The following is a 24,448-nucleotide window of genomic DNA, read 5'->3' on the forward strand; positions in this document are numbered from 1 at the left end:
GTCGTAATATTCCACAATGGTTTACGGCCTCGCGCCATTTTAAGAAAGAAACTACTCGTTCAGCTTGCTGAGAGAGTACACGTTGGGTATTGTGTGGACCGAAATATTTAAAAAAAATTCTAAAGAGATTTCAAATATTCATGCACGAAGATTTCCCACAGAAACACGCCGAGGTTATTGGGCTTAAATCGGAGGTTTCGTCGGAACCGAATGAGAAGTTGAGGTAATTTGCTACAGGAGGCCGTACGTGGAAATGTTGGCGATCTTCTGAACTGATCAGCAACGATAACGTTAGACATGTATTAGTAGAGCCGATCCTAAGCTTTGGTTTACACGCCTATAACAAAATTTGCACTACCGATACCTTACTTGTGTAATTCATTATGTTTTATGTAATACCTAATAATGAAGAATCTGATTATTCAATCATTTATGTAGTGTAACTATAATGATTTTTGCCCGAAGCTAGCCTAGCTGTACTGCTAGCTGCTAACTTTTAGGGGGTGTTTCGTTATTGATCCAGATACCGGAAGATACTTAACGCCACATTTTAGTTAAAGTTTACCAATGTCGAATTTGTCGATGCTGGGTTTTCTTGTAACGTTAGTAAGTTAGCTGAAATCTTAAGTTTCTCAATCATTTGCTCACAGTAACTGCTTAACGTTAGATCTAGTGTTTAGGGCGTCTGTTAAAAGTTGGTCTGAATTTTAATTTAATCGGTTTTAATTTATTTTGTTCTAGGTGAACAATGACTCAGTTTCTTCCGCCGAACCTGCTGGCATTGTTTGCCCCGCGGGACCCGATACCTTTCCTGCCTCAACTCGAGAAACTTCCCCACGAGAAACACCACAACCAGCCGTACTGCGGAATTGCCCCTTTTATCCGGCATTTTGAGGTACTTTTTGCAATAATATTGTTTAAAGGATTTTGTGTATATATATATATATATATATATATTACAGTTCAAGTGTTCAAATCTGATGGTTGTTGTATGCATGATGCAAATGACTTAAGATATTTTTCACTATTATGTAACGTTAAATTTTGTTTTTGTTACCCACTGTTGGTTAGGACCCCAGAGATGCTCCGCCACCTACAAGAGCAGAGACGCGGGAGGAGAGGTTGGAGAGGAAGGTGAGGAAGTCTTAACTTTTTGTTTTAGTTTCTGTTGGAAATTTACTGTTGTTGATTGCTCCTGCTGAATGGCTTATAGATTTACAGACATTCATTCTAATGGTATCAAATGGGTTATGAGTTTATGATGGCAAATATTTTAGCAGGTATATGGAAAAGAGGCTTTGTCAATAGGATAACCTTTTTAGTACTCATATTTATGAACAATGATCATGTGTTTCTTGAAAATGGGAACATGGGGAGGTTCTTTATATACATGTATCTATATGTTAATATGTATTTAATTTGGTGTACTGATTTCAATTCCAGAGAAGAGAAAAGATGGAAAGGAGGCAAGTCGTGGTGGAAACAGAACTGAAGCTGTGTAAGTATCTGAACTTATCAAGTGAACTGCTGTAGCACTGTATTATAAAACGTATAATTATTTTTTCTTATTATCATTTCCACAGGGGACCCACATAACGATACTAATGCTCAAGGAGATGCTTTTAAGACCTTGTTTGTTGCTCGTATTGTGAGTATTTGTTTTTAGATTATTTTTTATTATTTTTGAATGTTATTGTTTTTAACAAGAATAAATGTATTTTAAGATCTAGTCCTGGGAATGTAATATTGTGCATTGCATTCTATTTATACAGAATTATGACACCACAGAATCCAAACTACGGCGTGAGTTTGAAGTCTATGGTCCTATCAAACGGGTAAGTTGTTGTAAATGTACATTTCTCCTCTATGCCCTTTTTTTTAAAATCCGACAGGTTCATCTTTAATTTGTATGCTTTTAATAGATCTACATTGTGTACAACAAGAAAACTGGAAAACCGAGAGGCTATGCATTCATTGAATATGAACACGAGAGAGACATGCACTGTGAGTAAACGAGGCATCTCGTTTTTCTTTAAACCCCTTATATGACTCAAAGCAATACTTTGAAATACTACACCATCTGTTATTGCAATGAAAAAGAGGCATTCATTCTTATGAAAATATTTGTTTATTTAAAGCAGCAAATTATGTTGTTCATAGTCCATCTATTTTTTTTATTTTTTTTCACACCATAAATTTGGGTAACCAATCAAAAATGTAAAAGAATGAGACTGTAACTCGTGTTATAAAACTTCATGTGTGTGTGTGTGCGTGCTTGTATGACCGCTCATGTCAACCCTATCATACCTGTGTTCGTAGTATATTCCTGTTTTTTACCCCTTGTGTGTGTGTTGCATCTGTGTGAGTGTGACGGTGCAGCACATGTGGGTGAAGAGCGGAGTGTGGCTGTGCGTTAGCCCAACACACATTCTGATGAATGTTGCCACTCTATGGCATCTCTGTAATGTTTAGGCAGTGTGACATAGCAGTGTGTTTCCGGATGGAGCGGTGATGGTAAGCTAAAGGCTAATGCTGTCTGTAGTGAAAAAGGTGACCCATAAACTTGCACACCTGTTCATGTCTGGTGCACAAACAGCTGTTAATATCAAGGCTTATACCTCAGTTCACACAGGGGCGTTTGTGATTGTAGTGTTGCGGAGCAAGTCAATGCTATCTATTAATTGTGTGTTGTTCTCATTGCTACTGCAGCCGCCTATCTCTGATGGCTATTGGCCAGAGCTGGCTTGCAGATCATGATGATGGTTTTGATACATCTACACCCTACTACCACAGCTCAGTATATGGTTGGTATGATGGGTTTGTATGATGGGTAAGATTTCTTTACACCCCTCATCTAATTTTAGTTGATAGGTGATAGGTGTACCAAATCACTTCTCATCTGCCCCATTTTAGGGCTAAACATAGGGCTGCCAGTTATCATTGACATTGGCTTGGGCCAGTTATAGTGAGTGCAAGCCTGTCATTAATCTCTTCTATTAAAGCCATTGAACTACTAATGTAGTTGTAACGTGTGGTATTGGTTACATTTGAAAGCGAACTGTTGTGAAGAGAACCTGTTGGTTGTATTGCAACACAATTGCTGTCAAAGTAGATGGTGATATTAAAATATAGATGCATGTTTTTTTGTTTTTATTACACATAGTTAAGTGCCTTTTTTTCTCTATGTGGTTGCGTAATCATAACCATAAAAGTGCAGTTACATTTTACAGTTTTTCAGTGCCTTTTTGCAGAGGAAATTGTAATTTCAATAGTAATCCACATGATGTAGAATTTTGCATTTCAGGTGGGTAGAAGATTTACCCACACAGATTTCAGGTTCAAGTTGGACATGTGGTTTTGGCATGTTGAAAAATAGAAAGCTGCTTGGTTTGAAAGTGACATCTACACTATTTGACAGTGGATCCCTGCAAAATTGTGATAATGTGATTGAACCTTAACACTGTTGCTATGCAGCAACTAGAGGAAAATGATCTGCTCTTGTGTTGTGCAGTGACAATGGGAATGTTTCACGTTAGTACTGTAACCTTTTACTATATTGCTAAGCTTAACCATTTCAAATAAGCCAGGACTGTAATGGCACAATACTTGTTTGGTAATGTATTTTTATTTAAATCCAAATTCTTAGTGTCTGTTGGCACTATTCACTGAAATGGTGGTGTTGGCTTTAATAGAATAGGTTAACTAAGGACTTTGGATATCCAAATCACTCCCTGGAACCTAATTACATTAAGATTCTTATTGCCATGGATTCACCTTAAGCATAAATGGTTAACTTCAGTCCCAGAGTTTCTCTGTGAGACACTTGATCCATAGGCCTAAGAAATGTCTATTTAGGTTAAGCGAGGAGCTGCAACCGTTCCCGTGACTTTCCTTGTGTCCAAACTGGATATTTACATACTTGTCTTTAAAAGCTCTTAATGGGCTGAAAAAATGGATACAACCAAGAAAATAAGAATTCTTTATTTTTCTTAACACATGTTAAGGTTCATACCATTTTGTTTCACAATACTCATATTTTTCTGAATTCTATTTACAAAAAATTTAAATAAAAACTTCACTTGCAAGGCCCCTTAGAATCGTAAAGAATTAAATTGAATGGAAAAACTGATCTGAGAGATTTTGTTACGGATATAAGGGTGGTTGGTAAGCCCCTTTTGTTGGTTAGGTAGATGAGGGTTGTGGTAAGGCCCTCTGTTAACAGTTAAATGAGGGTGAATGGTAAGGCCCTCTTGTTGAGTAAGTGCGCTGAGGGTGTTTGGTAAGCCCCTCTAGATTGGTATGGTAGACTGAGGGTTGTTGGTAAGGCCCTCTGGATAAGATGTCAGGACAGGTGTGTGCAAAATAATTTGAGGGTGTGATGGTAAGGCCCTCATGATGGGTTTCAACTGAACGCCGTCAACAGTGCAGACCAGAGTAGCTTCGTGGATTTCATCGTATCCCTTGTTGAAGGATTGGATCCCTAATTCCTTGGTTCAAGGTTGTCCAGTTTTGATTTTTAAAAATTGTATCAAATGTACTGAAAGACGTTTTGATTCGATGCTGCTGGAATCGCCAGGCTACGTTTCCGTGGGGTTTTCCATCAAGGACTTCATCCTTGGCCAGGTATTATGGTAAGATAGCATCTTCAGGTAATGTGGTAAGACTGAGATAATGACTAAATACTTAAGGGCTTAGACTTATTTTAGACTAGCCGAAGGAAAAGACCCAAGGTTATTGACCACATTGAAGTGTGTGGGAATTGTGCAACTTATTTAAAAGCTGTACTTCTAGCATACCCATTTTTTTATAACATATAGAAGCTAGAAGTAAAGCTCTGCAAAAAATCCCCCCCTCCCCCTTTGGTCTGTCGTGATGTGAGTGTGAATGGCGCTTTAATGCTCAGAGAAATTCTGTGTGAGTGAATGAATGTTTTTGAGAGATTTTGGAGAATGGAGAGGGTGACTTTTAGCTTAACTGTATTCACGAAGTGCCTTTTTTAATGCTGCTTCTCAAGGTTTAATGATAATAAAATTGCATTAATGGGCAGTTTAATGTGGATCACGCTTAATTTGGAGACTATTAGTGGTCCAAGTTGAGTACATTGCTGCTTTGTTTTTGTGATCCATCTTGCACTGTTAGAACTGCCTCAATTTGTAGCCTTTTATTTGTATCTGTTTTAAGGTCTACCGTAGCACTTATGTTTCTTCATATTTCTTTCTGAATTCTAGAGATGGCATTTTCCCTGAATATTGCAGTTTTTAGAAGGCACATTTTAGTGTCTTTAAACTCTAAATTCGGGCGTACACTGCAAGTTCAGACACTTGGGAGGTTGTGAGGAACTTAGTTAATCTTAAAATGGCGTCGAAGCAGCTGGTACTCGGCGTGGCAGTCGCATGGCTTTCACACTTAACACAAAGACTGGAGCATGTTGTTGCCTGTATCTTTATATAGGAAAAATAAAAAGACTTGTGTGCAAATAGTTTGAAAAGCAGAGAATGGCACAGACGTTCCTTTCAACAAAAATTTGTGTATTCGCGTGTCCATGTATTCCCTGCAGATGTGCATCCACTGGGCTCTGATATGTTCATAGATGTAGCCTATGTGATAGATAGATAATAAACACGACGTTAGGAGGTGCCTTTAACATTCTTGGCTCCTAATTCCTCTCACAATGTGAGCTGCGAGCCTGCGACCATACGAGTGACAACAATTTTCAAGTGATTTTTCCAGAGGGGAGATGTATTGTATGAGCTTGTACGACTCCAAAAATGTTATCGGGCGCGCCCGACTTGAGTAGTTTCTAGAGTTTTAATCTCCATACTAAAAATGTAGGCATCACTGCAATGTTCTGATTCCCTGATGCATAACACCTTAAATTGAAGGTATTTAGCATATTCAGCAACTTCCAATATTCTATTTTTTCAGTTTTTTTATTAAGTGCTGAAATTAGCTTATAATATATTATAATAATTATAAAGACGGTATTTTTGTCTTTTATTAATGCGTTCCTCAATCCATGCGAGTTATCATAAATGAAAACCGATATAGAAGTTTTTTTTTTTTTTTAAGCTAATAGCAACATTATCAATTTGATCTCATTCCTGGTGTCTTATCCATTTGGAGGTAAGCGTGTGTCTTCAAATAGCTTCGTGTTTTTAATGGAGTTCATCCCAATTCAAGGTATGTAGTAGGAAATACTGTTGTGTGTATTCTTGAATTCTCATTGGCCACCTCTCTTTCTTTGTACTCCTTATTCCCTTCATCCCTCAATCTCTTCTTTTCTATTGCTCGTCTATCAACTCTACTAGCTGCCTACAAGCATGCGGATGGCAAAAAGATTGATGGACGCAGAGTACTTGTTGATGTTGAAAGAGGAAGAACGGTCAAAGGATGGCGCCCCCGACGACTTGGTAATGTTTTCTTTGTTTTGTTAGTATTTTTAATGTATTAAATCTAGTCAAGGATATTCAATAATGTTCTTAGAGGGCCATTGTCCTTAGCCTTCCCCAACATACTTGCCTGGATGTTTCTAGTAATCAAGGAGTCCTCAATTAGCTTGTTAAAAAAACATAACTGCATGACCGTGCATCTCGAGTACCAGAGTTGCCCACCTCTGGTAAAGATTATGGTTGGGATCTCGTGTTAATACTTCACATCTTTAACATGCATTTTACTGTCCAGGTGGAGGTCTTGGCGGTACAAGGCGAGGAGGAGCAGATGTCAACATCAAGCACTCTGGCAGAGATGACACCTCCCGCTATGACGACCGACCAATTGGAAGGTCAGTTGCGTAGAGTGTAATTATTTTTTTTGATCAGTACCTTTCGGTCCTTACCCCTGTTGTCTATTGTCCTGCAGTGACCGTGATCGGGACCGCGGAGAACGCAGGGAGCGCAGTCGCGAACGTGACCGAGACAAGGAGCGTGGAGAGCGCCGCCGCTCTCGATCCCGAGAGCGACGCAGACGCACCAGATCTCGTGAGCGTGAGAGGGCCCTTGCGGTTCCGGGGGAGGAGGCTGTGGGCGGTAGCCGACGTCGAGACAGAGAAAGAGACAGAGGTGCTGCCGGAGACAGCCGAGAGAGGAGTAGAGATCGAGATAGAGAAAGGGACCGCAAGAGGAGAAGCCGGAGCAGGGATAGAAAGAGAGACCGGGAAAGAGGCAAGGGTGCAGAAGGAGGGGAGGAAGGTATGGGTGGGCTAGTTGACGGAATGATGCCAGAAGGGGGAGAAAGGGGTATGGAGGACCCATTGAGTGGTGAACCGGGACGAAGTGAGGATGGAGGGCCTGAAGGAGAGGAGAGAGGCAGGGATCGAGACAAAGACAGGGAAAGAGACCGGGATAGGAAGCGCAGCCATAGAGATAAAGATAGAGACCGGGATCGGGAAAGAAGGCGAGATCGGGATAGAGATCGTGAACACAAGCGTGACCGGGGTGATCGGGACCGTGGAGAGCGGAGGGAAGATAGACACGTATCCTCCTCAGGAGATCAAGAGGGTTTGGGTAACGGAGGTGATGGGGGTGAAGAGCCAGTGCCCCCACAATCAGAAGAAGGTTCACAGGATGGGATGAGGATGATGATGATGGATCAGGATTCCATGCAGTCAGGAGAGGGCTATGCCTCCAATGAGAATGGGTACAGGTTGGAGGGCCAGGGTGACGAGTACTGAAAGTGCCACCATTGTGTGAATGATCCAGGGTCATCCAGTTGAAATGTTGATTTGATTCATAAATTTCCTCAACCATTATTTAATGCCTCCACCTTTTGCTTGCACTATGTCCACAGTGTGAGTATTATACTGTACTACCAACGGCTATCACTGAGAGAGCTTAGTGTCTCCCTGGTAAGACGCATCCTTTTGTTAAATAAAAATATTATGTAGCTAAACTGTGAGCATTTTTTTGAGCCCAGTTAACTTTTTATCTCGGGCTTTTTGCATAAAACTTCACTTGATAACTAGCCTTATGATGCATTTGTGTTCCCTGTTATAACATCAACTCAGTATCAATTGCCCGTATTGCTGGGAAGAGGTCTTTTTGACTGAACTACTGCATTTTTTTTTTTACAGTGTAATTTCAATATGGAATGGGTAATTAATGGTTTAAAAGGTTATCTATACAATGTTCCTTTTACATTAGTCTTTCCCATGCACCAGTTTCTCTGCAGTGTTTTCTTTCGTCTTGTACATTTGTTTTATATTTGGTCCAGTATTTGGAATGTGTGCAAACTGTACAGTGGCCCATAATTTTACTGAAGGAACAAAGTCTGGAAACATTGACACACGTTTTTAAATAGGAATGTTTGCCACGGGTTCACGAAAATTGCTCTTAATTTTTTTTCTTTTGCTTGTATCTCTGGTCGTATTGGTTCTGCTATTCATTCTTGAATAAATACTTTTTTATTGACATTGAGTTGTCTTGATTCCTTTTATAAATCCTTGTCTTACAAACGGTATTTAACTTGCGCCTCTGACGTGTAGTATTGCGTCACTCAGTAAGCGGCTGCCTAGGACGAGCGCACAGGCTCCTCGCGCATCTCGCCACATTAGTAGAAGCATCTGCGCTTTCACTGTGGAACAGCAACAGCAGACGATTCATTTTCTTCACAATTGAAATTTGGTACAAAACGACATCTAATATCTAACCATCTACCTCTGGTAAAACCACTTTGAAAGCGGTTCACTCCTCCACTGCAGCAGACTGTCTTCATGATGTCATCGTATTATCATACGGGGAAAGAGGTGGATATGGCGGCGATGACGGAACCGCTCTGCTTGGAAAGAGGTAATTTACTTAGACCTGATTATGTCCAAACACACGAGTGGTGTGTGGAAAATGCTATGGCGAATAGCTTAACAAATGAACCGACAGGTTCTTATGCCTGTTAATCAGTCAGCGTTAGTGGCCATGCACTGAGTGAGTGGGTGCCCATAGTGTGAATGAATCATTTGTAGTAGTGTTTGATTTACGTTTGAAATTCATTAAATTAAATAAAACGGATACTTTCCGATACTGTTATCGGTAAGTGTTACATCTGTCCATATGAAAGCACATGGTAGGCATAGGCTATTAAGTAACATCCCTATGTTTCCTGCTTTAATTGGCATCCGTAATTTCATGTAAGTTCTTTCACAATTTTGTTCCTTTGCTGGCATGAAGTTGGTTTGACGTTAGACGTTTGATATTCGCAAATTTAGGGACCGTCTCTAAAGTTGCATACGACATTGGTATGCACGTTTCAAACTTCAATAACATTTGAATGGAATAATTTACAGTCATAAATCCAACTGTACAGTGTTCATCCAGGTGTCGGCTATCAGGCACATCTTTTAAATTTTTGATTTATATTAAAATACACTGTCAAGTCATACTTAAATATTGCTGTTTTTCACTACTGTATATTGGCTCATACATAAATATGGCATAATTTAGAGCTCAATAACATTTGAATGGAATAATTTACAGTCATAAATCCAACTGTACAGTGATCATCCAGGTGTCAGCTATCATGCACATCTTTTATATTTTTGATTTATATTAAAATACACTGTCAAATCATACTTAAATATTGCTGTTTTCACTACTGTATATTGGCTCATACATTAATATGTCATAATTTAGAGCTCAATAACATTTGAATGGAATAATTTACAGTCATAAATCCAACTGTACAGTGATCATCCAGGTGTCGGCTATCATGCACATCTTATATATTTTTGATTTATATTAAAATACACTGTCAAATCATACTTAAATATTGCTGTTTTTCACTATATATTGGCTCATACATAAATGTCATAATTTAGAGCTCAATAACATTTGAATGGAATAATTTACAGTCATAAATCCAACTGTACAGTGTTCATCCAGGTGTCGGCTATCATGCACATCTTTTATATTTTTGATTTATATTAAAATACACTGTCAAATCATACTTAAATATTGCTGTTTTTCACTACTATATATTGGCTCATACATAAATATGTCATAATTTAGAGCTCAATAACATTTGAATGGAATAATTTACAGTCATAAATCCAACTGTACAGTGTTCATCCAGGTGACAGCAATCATGCACATCTTTTATATTTTTGATTTGTATTAAAATACACTGTCAAATCATACTTAAATATTGCTGTTTTTCACTACTGTATATTGGCTCATACATTAATATGTCATAATTTAGAGCTCAATAACATTTGAATGGAATAATTTACAGTCATAAATCCAACTGTACAGTGTTCATCCAGGTGTCGGCTATCATGCACATCTTTTATATTTTTGATTTGTATTAAAATAAACTGTCAAATCATACTTAAATATTGCTGTTTTTCACTACTGTATATTGGCTCATACATTAATATGTCATAATTTAGAGCTCAATAACATTTGAATGGAATAATTTACAGTCATAAATCCAACTGTACAGTGATCATCCAGGTGTCGGCTATCATGCACATCTTTTATATTTTTGATTTATATTAAAATACACTGTCAAATCATACTTAAATATTGCTGTTTTTCACTACTGTATATTGGCTCATACATAAATATGTCATAATTTAGAGCTCAATAACATTTGAATGGAATAATTTACAGTCATAAATCCAACTGTACAGTGTTCATCCAGGTGTCGGCTATCATGCACATCTTTTATATTTTTGATTTGTATTAAAATAAACTGTCAAGTCATACTTAAATATTGCTGTTTTTTACTACTGTATTTTGGCTCATACATAAATATGTCATAATTTAGAGCTCAATAACATTTGAATGGAATAATTTACAGTCATAAATCCAACTGTTCAGTGTTCATCCAGGTGTCGGCTATCATGCACATCTTTTATATTTTTGATTTATATTAAAATACACTGTCAAATCATACTTAAATATCGTAAGCAAGTGAAATGGCCTCGACCACCCACTTGCTCATTCTCTGCTTAGATACTGGAGCCCCTTTCTTAGGGGCTCCGAAACAGACGAATAACTGATCGGTCTTTCTCCACAGGGCAGCTCTGTGGACATATGTATCTAATGCCCTAACAGGGCAGAGCAGATTTAATCTTTCCTGGTCTGATGTCGTGAACGGAGGAGGACAGAAGGCTCGGAGAGTAATGGGGCCCCGTGGGCTCGTAGGAACCTTGGGGACGTAACCCGGCCTGGGATGTAGAAAGGCCTTCACCATCCCCGGCGCAAACTCTAAACATGAGGGCCCCACTCACAGGGACTGAATATCTCCTATTCTTTTGAGAGACGATATGGCCAAACGAAAGATAGTTTTTAGGGTGAGGAACTTGTCTGAAACCTCCTCTAAGGGTTCGAATGGCGGCTCGGACAAGCCCCTCAAAACAATGGCCAAGTCCCAAGCTGGGACCCTCGAGTGCATGGCCGGCCTCAACCTTAAAGTACCACGGAGGAAGCGTGTAATCAGAGGGTGTCTTCCCAAAGACACTCCACCCAAAGGGACGTGGAAGGCACCCAAGGCCGCCACGTACACCTTTATTGTGGAGGGGGTCAACCCTGCCGAGAACCTAGCCTCCAGAAACTCCAGCACTGTACCAACCGGGTAGTTAACTGGCGGGGCTGGATGGGACAGAGAAAACCACTGCGGGCAGTGGGAATTCTCCGCCGAAGCAAAAAGATCTATCTCTCCCTTCCCATATACCTTCCATAGGAGCTCCACCACCTCTGGGTGAAGTCTACATTCCCCGGGCCTCGGCCCCTGTCTCGACAGGCTGTCTGCTTCCTGATTCAGGACCCCCGGGATATATACTGCCCTGATTGACAGCAATTTCCCTTGGGCCCACAGGAGGATCCGATGCGCCAATTTGTCCAGCGGACTGGACCTCAGACCCCCCTGATGATTTATATAGGCGACCACCGATGTGTTGTCTGACCTGACTAACACATGGTGGCCCCTGAGGTCGGGCAGAAACTGTTTCAATGCAAGAAACACTGCGAGCATCTCTAGCCGATTTATGTGCCAGTGCCGCTGATGTTCCTGCCATAGACCCTGGGATGAGCGACCACTCATGGACGCCCCCCAGCCCGTGAGAGAGGCATCTGTCGTTAGCGTTACGCGACGAACATGAGCCCCTAACACGGGACCCTGAGATAGAAACACCGGGTTTTTCCACATGACCAGAGCACGTAGGCATCGCCGCGTGACTTTGATCGTGCGGAGCGGATTTCCCCTCGGGGAGAACCCTTTTGTTTTGAGCCACCACTGCAGTGGCCTCATGTACAGTAGGCCAAGAGGTATTACGTTGGACGCTGCTGCCATGAGACCTAACAGTTTCTGGAACTGTTTCACAGTGACGGCCCGGTCTAGCTTCTGCTCTTTGACTGCTGCCAGGATCGATGCTATGCATGTTGGCGATAATTGCGCCCGCATTATTACCGAATCCCAGTTCACACCTAGAAAAGTGGTTCTCTGAGCCGGAGAAAGCACACTCTTCTTGGCGTTCAGCCTCAACCCCAACTTCGACATGTGCGCGAGAACAGCATCTCGATGCTGAACCGCCATCTGCTCTGTATTCGCTAGAATCAGCCAGTCGTCGATATAATTCAGTATGCGGATGCCCTGCAGACGCAACGGCGCCAGAGCTGCATCCACACACTTGGTGAATGTGCAGGGTGACAGTGCAAGACCGAAAGGAAGTACTCGATATTGGTATGCCTCTCCCCCGAAGGCAAACCTGAGGAACTTCCTGTGATGTGGAAGGATGGAGACATGAAAATACGCATCTTTGAGGTCTATGGTGACAAACCAATCCTCCAGTTTGATCTGCGACACAATCTGTCTGAGTGTGAGCATCTTGAACTTGAGCTTGGCCACTGAGCGATTTAATAGACGCAGATCTAATATCGGGCGTAAGCCCCCATCCTTCTTTGGCACGATGAAGTAACGGGCTGTAAAACCCAGACTCCCTGCCGGGAGGAGGAACCCTTTCTATAGCTCCCTTTTGCAGGAGTGTCTCTACTTCCTGTGCCATTACCAGAGCCTGCTCTGGGCCCACCTCTGTAGGTAGGACACCACTGAAAGGAGGTGGCCGCCTTTTGAATTGAATGGCGTACCCCCTTTCGATTATCTGCAGGACCCAACGAGATATGTTCGATAGACGTTTCCACTCGTCTAGAAAATCTACTAAGGGAACCAGCCTCTCGAGGCTGGCCTCTGGTGTATTTTGAGCAACAAGCACAGTGCCCTGAAGCGGCGGACCGGCAGGGAACATTTGACTTGACTGCTCGGGGGCCCCCCGAGGGGGGCGCGGACCACCCTCGGGTGGCCCGCAGAGACCGACTGCGCCCCGGCATTGCGGCGGGGTTGGCAGCGCGGCCCCTAGAGGGTGCCGCAGAGAAACGGGTACCGTTGGCAGGGGTAAACACCGTTTCCTTACGGGGGGAACCACCCTCAGCGTCCTGATGCTTCTGGCGTCAGGAACACTTCGACGAGGCCTTCTTGGCGATCAGGACTGTCCTCAGATCAGCCCTGCCCCTCGAAGGCCTCGTCTGAGAGCGCCGCCCCTCGTCCCCGTGCTGAGGGGGAGTTCGGGTGGCGACGCTCTGTTTTTGCTTTGCCCTGTGCGAGGCGCTCGTACTCGGTTTGGGCTGCTTGATGTCAGCAGCAGCCCCAGGGACCTGGACCCGGAGAGGGAGGAACTGCTTGAGCGCCGCAGCTTGCTTTTTCGTCTCCTGGAACCTCTCGGTGACAGTATGGACTGCGTCACCGAAGAGGCCTCCAGGAGAAAGCGGCGCATCGAGCAGAAAGGCTTTCTCCCTCTCCTTGATGTCTGTGGGGTTTAACCAGAGATGCCCCTCCGTGGCCACCAAGGCTGCCATAGAGCGGCCCACACATCTGGCCTTCTCCTTGGTGGCCCGGAGAGCTAGATCAGCGGAGGAACGCAGCTCTGTAATAATATCTCCCCCCACGACATCACTACTATCCAGATCCCTCAGCAGGTCAGCCTGGTACGCCTGCACGATTGCCATCGTGTGCAGGCATGCAGCCGCCTGACCCGCTGCCGAGTACGCTTTGCCCACCAGCGCCGACGTTGTTTTTAAAGGTCTGGTGGGCAAAGTCGGGGCTTTAAGGGACGATGCCGAAGAAGGCGAGAGATGGCTCGCAAGCGTCTCCTCGACCTTTGGCATCGCCCCATAACCATACTGTTTCAGCCCAGCGATGTTACTGTAGACCGAAGTCTGTGGGCTGAAAACACGATATGATGCAGGTCTCCTCCACGACCTTGCCACCTCAGTGTGCAAGTCGTGAAAGAACGGCAATCCCCGTCTCTGAGGCGCGAGAAGGCAGGAATCTCTCGTCTAATTTGCTTGTACGCTTTCTTCCTGCCTCATATCTCTCGGCTGGCCAGTCGATGTTAAGCCTGGCCACCGCTCGCGTCAGAACCTCAACGAGCTCCTCGCATGCAGGGGACTGAAGTGGCGAGTCTTCAGTCTCGATGCTTTCAACGTCCACCTCCTCAGAGCTGGACAGTTGAAGCACCGGCGACTCTCTCGGGGGGGAAGAAACCGCCATGCGTGCTTCCATGCCCCGAGAAGAGCCGCTGGATGGTGCAGGTGAGGGCAGAGATAAGGCAGCGCCCGTCTCTAACCCCTCTGCAACATCCAATTGTGATCCCCACGACTGCAGCCTCCGCTCCGCCTCGGCAGCAAGCGGGACCAGATCAATGTTGCATTGATAATAAAAAAAAAGTACAAAGAACAGCACAAAGAAAGAAATGTATTACTAATACATCTGATGAGGTATTTTCTTGTTATTTCTTTTTTCAGATTGAATGTCATCGGTGTCAGAGGTGGTTCCATGTGGCATGCCTTTCCATGTCTAAGAGACAGTTTAAGAAGGCTCAGAAGGTTGAATGGAAATGTTCTTTATGTAAATAAGTTATTTCATTCCAACTGCCAATCTGTCTTTATTCAAATATTGTACACAGTTCCCCCCATGTTTTGCAATCAAAAACATAATTTGTCAGTTATATTGGTGGCCAGCTGACAGAAAATAAAATGAAGAAAATGCTAATTTGATATAATAAAATGTTTGTGTAATCTGTTCGATTTCATTATTAAGAAATGTATAATTTTTTTGCTCCTTTTTGGTAAATTATGACATTTATGTATGAGCCAATATACAGTAGTGAAAAACAGCAATATTTAAGTATGATTTGACAGTGTATTTTATTATAAATCAAAAATATAAAAGATGTGCATGATAGCCGACACCTGGATGAACACTGTACAGTTGGATTTATGACTAAATTATTCCATTCAAATGTTATTGAGCTCTAAATTATGACATATTTATGTATGAGCCAATATACAGTAGTGAAAACAGCAATATTTAAGTATGACTTGACAGTATATTTTAATATAAATCAAAAATATAAAAGATGTGCATGATAGCCGACACCTGGATGATCACTGTACAGTTGGATTTATGACTGTAAATTATTCCATTCAAATGTTATTGAGCTCTAAATTATGACATATTTATGTATGAGCCAATATATAGTAGTGAAAAAAGCAATATTTAAGTATGATTTGACAGTGTATTTTAATATAAATCAAAAATATAAAAGATGTGCATGATAGCCGACACCTGGATGATCACTGTACAGTTGGATTTATGACTGTAAATTATTCCATTCAAATGTTATTGAGCTCTAAATTATGACATATTTATGTATGAGCCAATATACAGTAGTGAAAAACAGCAATATTTAAGTATGATTTGACAGTGTATTTTAATATAAATCAAAAATATAAAAGATGTGCATGATAGCCGACACCTGGATGATCACTGTACAGTTGGATTTATGACTGTAAATTATTCCATTCAAATGTTATTGAGCTCTAAATTATGACATATTTATGTATGAGCCAATATATAGTAGTGAAAAACAGCAATATTTAAGTATGATTTGACAGTGTATTTTAATATTAATCAAAAATATAAAAGATGTGCATGATAGCCGACACCTGGATGATCACTGTACAGTTGGATTTATGACTGTAAATTATTCCATTCAAATGTTATTGAGCTCTAAATTATGACATATTTATGTATGAGCCAATATATAGTGGAAAAACAGCAATATTTAAGTATGATTTGACAGTGTATTTTAATATAAATCAAAAATATAAAAGATGTGCATGATAGCCGACACCTGGATGATCACTGTACAGTTGGATTTATGACTGTAAATTATTCCATTCAAATGTTATTGAGCTCTAAATTATGACATATTTATGTATGAGCCAATATACAGTAGTGAAAAACAGCAATATTTAAGTATGATTTGACAGTGTATTTTAATATTAATCAAAAATATAAAAGATGTGCATGATAGCCGACACCTGGATGATCACTGTACAGTTGGATTTATGACTGTAAATTATTCCATTCAAATGTTATTGAGCTCTAAATTATGACATATTTATGTATGAGCCAATATACAGTAGTGAAAAACAGCAATATTTAAGTATGACTTGACAGTGTATTTTAATATAAATCAAAAATTTAAAAGATGTGCATGATAGCTTACACCTGGATGAACACTGTACAGTTGGATTTATGACTGTAAATTATTCCATTCAAATGTTATTGAAGTTTGAAACGTGCATACCAATGTCGTATGCAACTTTAGAGACGGTCCCTAAATTTGCGAATATCAAACGTCTAACGTCAAACCAACTTCATGCCAGTTGTTCCTTTTTCCCTTTTTCTTTCTTTCCTTGGTTAACGATAATCCATCCTGAAATCTCAAACATACTTCATTTCTTTTAAATGTAGATTTTATCAAGTGGTCATGCTTGTTTTGCAAGACTCTTTCTATCAACATTTCTATTAACATTTTATTGGATTTTCCTGTTTAATACAAGTAGAATGATCTGCTCTTTTTGAAGTTAGTTCACTTAAGAATTTATTTAGAAATATTATGCCTGAAAAAGTTTTGGATTTTTAATCATATGTTAATTTGAAATATCCTATATAACTTTTTATTGTATATGTGATGTTTGTATTTGAGTTTTTGCCATGAATATAGCCTTAGATGCTGACATGGCATTAAATAAAACAATCCGAATTTTGGTTAACGAAAGTACTTCATCGATGGCATGTCTTCAGTGATTTCATTAATTTCCTTTTAAAGCATTCATTACTTTAAAATATGGTGCTTTAAAAACATTCAAAACAGGACTTTCAATGACTAGTTTCCGTTCAATCCCTGAGCAACTTTGTTATTAGCAAGTCGTTTCTTACTGTGTATTTCTGTGGTGATTTTTTTTTTTTTTTTTTTTTTTTTTCCTATCCAGATGTTTGCAGAGTAATAGAACTGTTGGACAGGCTTCAAAGAAGCGGTGAGCTTCCTCCTCCCAAACTTCAGGCTTTACAGAGAGTTCTACAGAGCAAGTTCTGTGCTGCCATCAGAGAGGTAAAGGCTACTTCAGTCCTTCAAACATGAGGATGCTTGACTCTGTGACTTTGCTTGTATTAATAACTGTTTCCTGGATTCTCTTGCTTTCAGTTGGAACAAATTGCCTTGAACAGTGAGACATATTTACTAATTACCCTTTTCTTGTGCTGATTTCACAGAATACTAATTTAACTAATATCTAGATATAAAATTAAGATTTTACACATAGTTGTCACCACATAAGGCCTAAGAGTCCTTGTCCACCTGCACATATGGTTGTTTCCTATAGATATGATTGTGTTGCACTGTTCCTCCTCCTGAATGACTCACTTTTCTGTTTCTCTGAGACTGCGTCTCACTTCAACCTCCATATCTCACTGCTTGAGTTGTGGTAATCGGTTCCAATAGCAGGAGTCCAATGTTCACAATCTATGCACAACAATGAAACCAATATTTACTTTTGATCTGTATGTCTGCAATGGTTGATTTCTCCCACTAAAATTTGCATTCTACTTCACAAATCTTATAGGATTTACTGCTAAAACTGCAATTTCATGCTTATATTTCATTTTATATAATTGTAATCTAATTGTACGATAATTGAATTGTCAAATACTCTTCTATGAACATTAAACTGTAATTGGCCATTGTTCCAAGAAACTGATTTCCTACACACTCTTAAAAATAATGGTTCTTTATTAGCATCAGTGGTTCCATTAAAGAACGTTTTAAAGGTGCAGTAGGTGATTTGTAATCTAGAAATCTAGTCGCACCCTAGAGGCAGCAAATCTAATATGCCAACTCTCAATACACTTCTGAGCTATAAAACCAAAACTCTGGTCAGGCCAATCACATCGTGTATAGAGTCAGTGGGCGGGGCTTAACATAATGACGGCAGAGTTGCACTTGTGTGCTACTAGCAAACACAGAAACTGACGAACGGCAGTCTTTCGAATCAGCTTTGACCGCAACTCTGGAAGACTTGGAGTTAAGCTTTTCTCTGAGAAAAGAACAAAGAACGGCACCGAAGTCATTCTTAAGAAGGGAAGATGGGTTCAGAGTTTTGCCGGCTGGATACGGTTTTGCCGATCTGTCAACTAGCTCCGCTTCTCCTTCTTTGCTCTGGTTGGTTGTAGCGCTATCCTGTCGCGTGCAGAGGGAGTTTGAAAGACAACCGTTTATCCCGCCCCTCGGATTGAGCCCTGTCTATGGTGAGTTTCCAGACCAAACATCTTGATGTGGTTTTGTAGCCAATCAGGAGTAAGGGGAATCTGAATCCAGCCACCTGGGGGCAATCAAGACTCTTTGGCTTTACTTTTCAGGACTCGTATGGCACGTTTGATCCTGACATGAATCCTGTCGCATGCCTGTCAATCATCTTGTCACGATTAAAATCCTCCATTTCATTTTCTACCATATTGGAGAGAAATGCAGTAGCACGGACCCTGCAGTCGCAGGTCTTTCATGCAGAGAACTCCTCACATTAATACATAATGATGGAGCATTTAAAAGTGATTGGCTAAACAGATCTTTTTTTCATGGGGAAGCCCACATTATTGCAGATGACAAATACCACAGATAACGTTAAATATATATATATTTTTGATCATGTTAAACCAATTATTAATCACTCAAACCTTTATCTAAACCTCTCACCATCAGTTGAGGATATCCGCCTTGCTGTTGCTCGTGCAGTTCTGAACTGAATCCTCCTCCAAAGTGCAATGGGTAACTTGTGGGCAATATTAACATTTTTAGTGTGCACAGATCCGCACATCTGAAAAAAAGTAGACTATCTGGGGACTTGACACTTTTTCAACATACTTTTTTTAGGGGATAACAGTTTAGGACCCAAGATCAGTTGTGAAGAATGAAGATCAATAGTCAGGAGTGAAGCTGCAAAATATTTTTCAGTAAATTTCTTTTTAGTTTCATCAGCAGAAGCCAGCTTTAAGTCTCACAAGGAGTTCGTAGACCGTCCTCCCTCTCTACCAGATTTTTGTACATACCATTTCTCAAGTTATGCTGTTTTCATGGTCTAGACATGTCATTACTGCAACTTAAATGATTCTGAATCTGGCTAAAATAAAATGGACAGTCAAGGTAAATTTCAGCTGATTGCACTGATTGTCCATAGGCATGTCACTTGTTGACGCGTTCACCCGGAATTAGGCATGCAATGACCTCCCAGGATTGAAGCAGGCGCCAGCTTGTCCAGAGCAACATATTGTCACTCTCCCTAGGATGCATGTTGTACTCCTTCAATACTGATCTGTAACACAGAATACTATGCACATACACAAATACACAGTCTCTCCAAGGTTGGAGTTGATTGAGCTTCAGTTCTGACCAGAAAAGCATGTTAGGGGTGTGTGATCCCTCCAAAATCCAAACACACGACATGTTGCTAACAAGTGTTTAGTGAAAGATCACACATCTCTAGGACAGACCCTCAGTCACTCATCAGAGACCAAGTACACACTTTAGAAAACATGAAACAATCAGTGGTTCTCTTGTTTAAATATCAAAACTGGAAAGAATCATTATAATAATAGGAGGATAAATATTAAGGCTTTGATTTATAAATATTATCCACACCCTTCACTATGATTTGAAACAGAACTTATTCTAACCTCTTATATTAGGAGGGATCGTATTGACACTGGGATGCAGGGTGTGTTCGTGAATTAGGGTGCGGAGCTATCAAGATGGGCGTCTTTGTTTTGGTGGGGGGGTTTTCTGTCTTTTTTTTCTCTGAAATCGTTTACTGCACCTTTAACATTCATGGAACCTTTCTATTCTACAAAAGGTTCTTTATAGTATAAAAAAAGATTTTTCATATTAATACATGTTCTTTTAGAAATTGTTCCTTTAAGAACTGTTCACTGAAAGGTTCTTTGGGGAGCAAAAAGGGTTCAAAGGCATTGCTATGAAAAACCCCCTTTCAGGAACCTTTATTTTTAGGTTCCTGAAAGGTGTAGCAGTGCTAGATTCAGGTCTCTCTCATCAACGTGTGTTCTTTTTCCTCTTATATAATTAAATAATTAAAGCTAAAATAAAATAGTATTTGGTAAACAACAGCCATGATAATGGACAGTCACATGGTCATTGTCACAAAATTTGTCACCTTGTTTTGAAGCAGAATGTTTTTGGGATACATTTTCCAATTGTGACCAGTTGATTTACATTACCCCTTGTATAAACTCATTTGAGTTATTATTAAACTAAAAGTTGCTTTTGTTATTATTATTAATAATTACATTTGTGTGCATTTCTTTTTAGAGTATTTTGTTAATTTGTTAATTCCCTGTAAACTACTAATATTTTCTCATTATATAGTTGTAATGTCTTGACTGACTACTTTTTTTTTTTTTTTTTTTTTTTTAGGTCTATGAGCAGCTTTATGATACACTGGACATTATAGGTGGACCTGAGGTCCGAGCACAAGCCACTGCCAAGGTAACTTTTCACCAAAAATCTGCCACTGTTAATCATACACTGAAGAAAACACTTTTTACCTGTCTTTCCAGGCCACAGTAGCAGCGTTCGCAGCCAGTGAAGGCCATGCACACCCAAGAGTGGTTGAACTGCCTAAAACTGATGAGGGGCTCGGATTCAACATCATGGGGGGGAAAGAACAAAACTCTCCCATCTACATCTCCAGGGTCATCCCAGGAGGTGTTGCTGACCGACAGGGTGGTCTGAAGAGAGGAGATCAACTGCTCTCTGTTAATGGAGTGGTATGTTGGGACAGTACTTTTGATATTGTGTAATTTATCAGTTATATTTTTGCATGTGGCCATGGCTTTGATTTCAAAAGCTGTGTTTTGCCACAATAATAGTGCGTAGGGAAATTATTCAGAGCGTTTCACTTTTTCCACATTTTGTTACAGCCTTATTCGAAAATGGATTACATTTATTTTCCTCAATTCTACAAACAATACCCCATAATGACAACAATTTGCTCAATACATTGTTGAAGCACATTAGGCACCAATTACAGCCTCAAGTCTTTTTGAGTATGATAAAATGTGGAAAAAGTGAAACACTATGAATACTCAATGGATGCACTGTATGTTAATATGTCTGCAGACTTCAAAATGTCCTTTTTTTTTTTTTTTATTGTGTGTAGAGTGTGGAGGGAGAACACCATGAGAAAGCTGTAGAGCTGCTAAAGGCAGCTCAGGGTTCAGTGAAGCTGGTGGTGCGTTACACCCCTAAAGTCCTAGAAGAGATGGAAGCCAGGTTTGAGAAGATGAGAAGTGCCAGGAGACGCCAGCAACATACCAGTTACTCGTGAGTGGGACTTTATCACTTTATTTTCCTTTACTATTATTTTTTTCTGTGGTTCTTTTCTTTCCTTTTTATCCTCTTCTTTCAGCTGATTCATTTTTATTTCTTCAAAAATATTATGCTATTCAAAGGTTTAGGTTTGGTAAGATTTTCAGATGTTTTTGGAAGAACTTTCTGATGCTCACCAAGGCTATATTTATTCGACCACAGTAAAAATATTTGTGAAATAATAAAAACCGTAAAAATATTTGTGGAATAATAGTTTTAAAAACTATTTCTATTCTATTTTTTTAAATTATATTTATTACTATACTGGGTAAACAAAGCCTGATCTGCCAGCGATTTGATTTCACCCTGCAAATTAGTCTGGATCTTAAACCTGTACATTCATTTCTACTGCTTCTGTTACACTTTTGCGGGAACCAATTACAGACTGGCTTATCCACCTGGCACGCTATTAGTGGGTTTAACCATAGACAGTAAAAGAAATGGACAGAGCTATCCCATAGACTTCAATGGCGGAAAAATGATGCCAATCAGAGGCAATCACTTCCTGATGGCTGAGCGAACTGCGCAGACTCAGACTGAGCTTGATGATGTAGATGTGACGTGAGCCTCCTGTCTGACAGTTGTAGGTCTTCTAGTAGTTGTGGAAAGTGAAATCTGAATCCCGTTGTTTAAATATTTTCTCACGTTGCTTTTGGCTCACTATCGGCTTCTCCCAATTCCTCTCCCTTGACTTTATTGGACTTTGTTTCCACGTCCCCCTGACTGTCTTATAGACAGTAAAAGATTGTTTCTGAGCGTCTCCTCCTGTCTGTACGGTAATTTCTTAACTGTGCGACAGAGACGCGTTGGTTATGAATCAGTCGTTAGCCTATTTTTACAAAAACAGCTTCTACGGGGCGATAGTGTAAGATACAAGGTAATGGAGCCTTTTATGCATTGTCGTGTTTCTTTATAAATAAACAATGGACAAATGGAGTCTTTAAACGCCTCCAATGTAAAGTTATTCACTGTCAAAGTGACTCAGAAATGAATGGGAGTCAATGGGATGCTAACAGCAGGTGATGGCTTGGTTAGCAATGGCCGCCCCTATGGGTGGAACGCTTTCCGAGTGCTAGATTACCCCCTTGGGTTTAACACGAAATGATGGGTCGTTGCCTGTTGATCACTCCTCTTGTGGTCTGATTGGTTGAAGGACTATCCAATTGCATACAGAGTCATTTGAATAATGCTCGCTGATCACTCTTTTTGTGCAGAAAATACAGAGCAGACTCCCCAGAACAATGATCAATCTTAAATTGAGCTTGGTCTGCTGATAGCTAGACAAATTTTCTTACTGTAATGGCAAAGATTCATTTATTTCAGCCTTCATTGTCGAAAGATCCTTTAGAAAAATATTTTTCCAATATTTTATTTGTGCTCAAGTAACATTTCAGTAACAATGTTTCATTAGTTGACATTAAAGTCCCCATGTAGTCAATTATATCCTTTAACTCCTCTTTGATCACCAAAATGACATTTACTTTTTTCTTTTCTTTTGTCAAATGTATTTTATGCCTTTTAAAATAGCTTGAATGTAACTCAAGACCCTTGCTTCCTTTAGTATACACCTCCACTCTATCACACAGAATCCACAGTTTTTAAAAAATACTTTAGTTAACTACTTTAGTTTAGTTTTTAAATACTGAACTGCACTTTTACAGCATTGTTAATTAAAAAAAAAACAAAAAAAAACTTTTTTTATGAAACATGGGAAATGCTATTGAACGTGCAAGTTAGCTTATCTGTATTTTGACATTTGCCCATTGTCTTTTCACCAACAGGTCTTTGGAGTCCAGAGGTTAACCAATCTTAACTTCTGAATGGACTGCTGATCTGTTCTCCCACAATTTCTGCAACTTTAGGAAGACAGAAGTCCCTGGGGAGATCAGTGTAGACCCATAGATATTTATGTTAGTGGAACGATCTCAAAACATGTAGACCTCAAATATACTATTTTCCTTGGCCATGCAGATGAAGATACTGCATAGTGCATCTGGTCTGTCTTGAGTCTGATTTTCAATTGTATTATAATGTGGAATGAGCACCCTGTGATATGCTGGGGTGTTTGTGCGCGTGTCTGTCTGTGTGTGTTTGTGTGTGTCAGCACAGAAGATAGAGCTTTAACAATTGTCTGAGAGTGCAAAATAGCACACAGTATGTGTACTTGTAGGACAAAATCTGTCTTTTGCTGTAGGATTATTGATGAATTGAATGGCATGATGGTTCCTACTTAGGCTATTATTTATTCACTCACTTATTGAGTCTGTTTCAGAAAACATGCATTGAAAATAGTTAAAGCTATGCATCCCATTTACAGTATAAGTATTCTTGCATCATGTGGTCCGCTCTGAGAGAAATATATCAGAAGGACAAACACTGTTATTGCAAAAGACACTTCCGGAATGAACTGATTGCTCTGTACTAAGCATGTCATACTCAAATAGGGTTGTCATGAAAGTGTGCTGCTGAGTGGCTTTGTGCTGCCAGTCATAGTGTCTATGTTTATTAAAATCAAACATGTAATTTAGTTGTCTGGTGAGCTATAGTTTATGCCCTCAATCGGTTGTTTAAATTTACTATAATATTACTAAATTTACATTTACTATGGTAATGGTATTTTATTTTGTTGAGTTTTATAGTCTTATTTAAATAATATACCATTTATTTTTGTTTTATTGA

General features: G+C 40.0%; 2 protein-coding genes across 2 annotated transcripts; both read left to right on the plus strand.

The window, feature by feature from the left end:
* The first annotated feature begins 33 nt into the window (after positions 1 to 33).
* snrnp70 (small nuclear ribonucleoprotein 70 (U1)) lies at positions 34 to 8,407 on the plus strand. Its single transcript, XM_067416146.1, has 10 exons — positions 34 to 223; positions 742 to 895; positions 1,072 to 1,134; positions 1,444 to 1,498; positions 1,584 to 1,648; positions 1,773 to 1,835; positions 1,923 to 2,004; positions 6,309 to 6,410; positions 6,682 to 6,781; positions 6,859 to 8,407. The coding sequence occupies exons 2-10, from the start codon at positions 749 to 751 to the stop codon at positions 7,667 to 7,669; spliced, it is 1,488 nt and encodes a 495-aa protein (XP_067272247.1). The 5' UTR covers positions 34 to 223; positions 742 to 748; the 3' UTR covers positions 7,670 to 8,407.
* A 94-nt stretch (positions 8,408 to 8,501) lies between these two features.
* Positions 8,502 to 24,448, plus strand: lin7b (lin-7 homolog B (C. elegans)). Its single transcript, XM_067416173.1, has 6 exons — positions 8,502 to 8,783; positions 17,328 to 17,446; positions 20,816 to 20,887; positions 20,959 to 21,168; positions 21,561 to 21,724; positions 23,551 to 24,448. The coding sequence occupies exons 1-6, from the start codon at positions 8,708 to 8,710 to the stop codon at positions 23,570 to 23,572; spliced, it is 663 nt and encodes a 220-aa protein (XP_067272274.1). The 5' UTR covers positions 8,502 to 8,707; the 3' UTR covers positions 23,573 to 24,448.

Source organism: Pseudorasbora parva, chromosome 2, assembly GCF_024679245.1.
Source record: "Pseudorasbora parva isolate DD20220531a chromosome 2, ASM2467924v1, whole genome shotgun sequence".
Taxonomy (NCBI): Eukaryota; Metazoa; Chordata; class Actinopteri; order Cypriniformes; family Gobionidae; genus Pseudorasbora; species Pseudorasbora parva.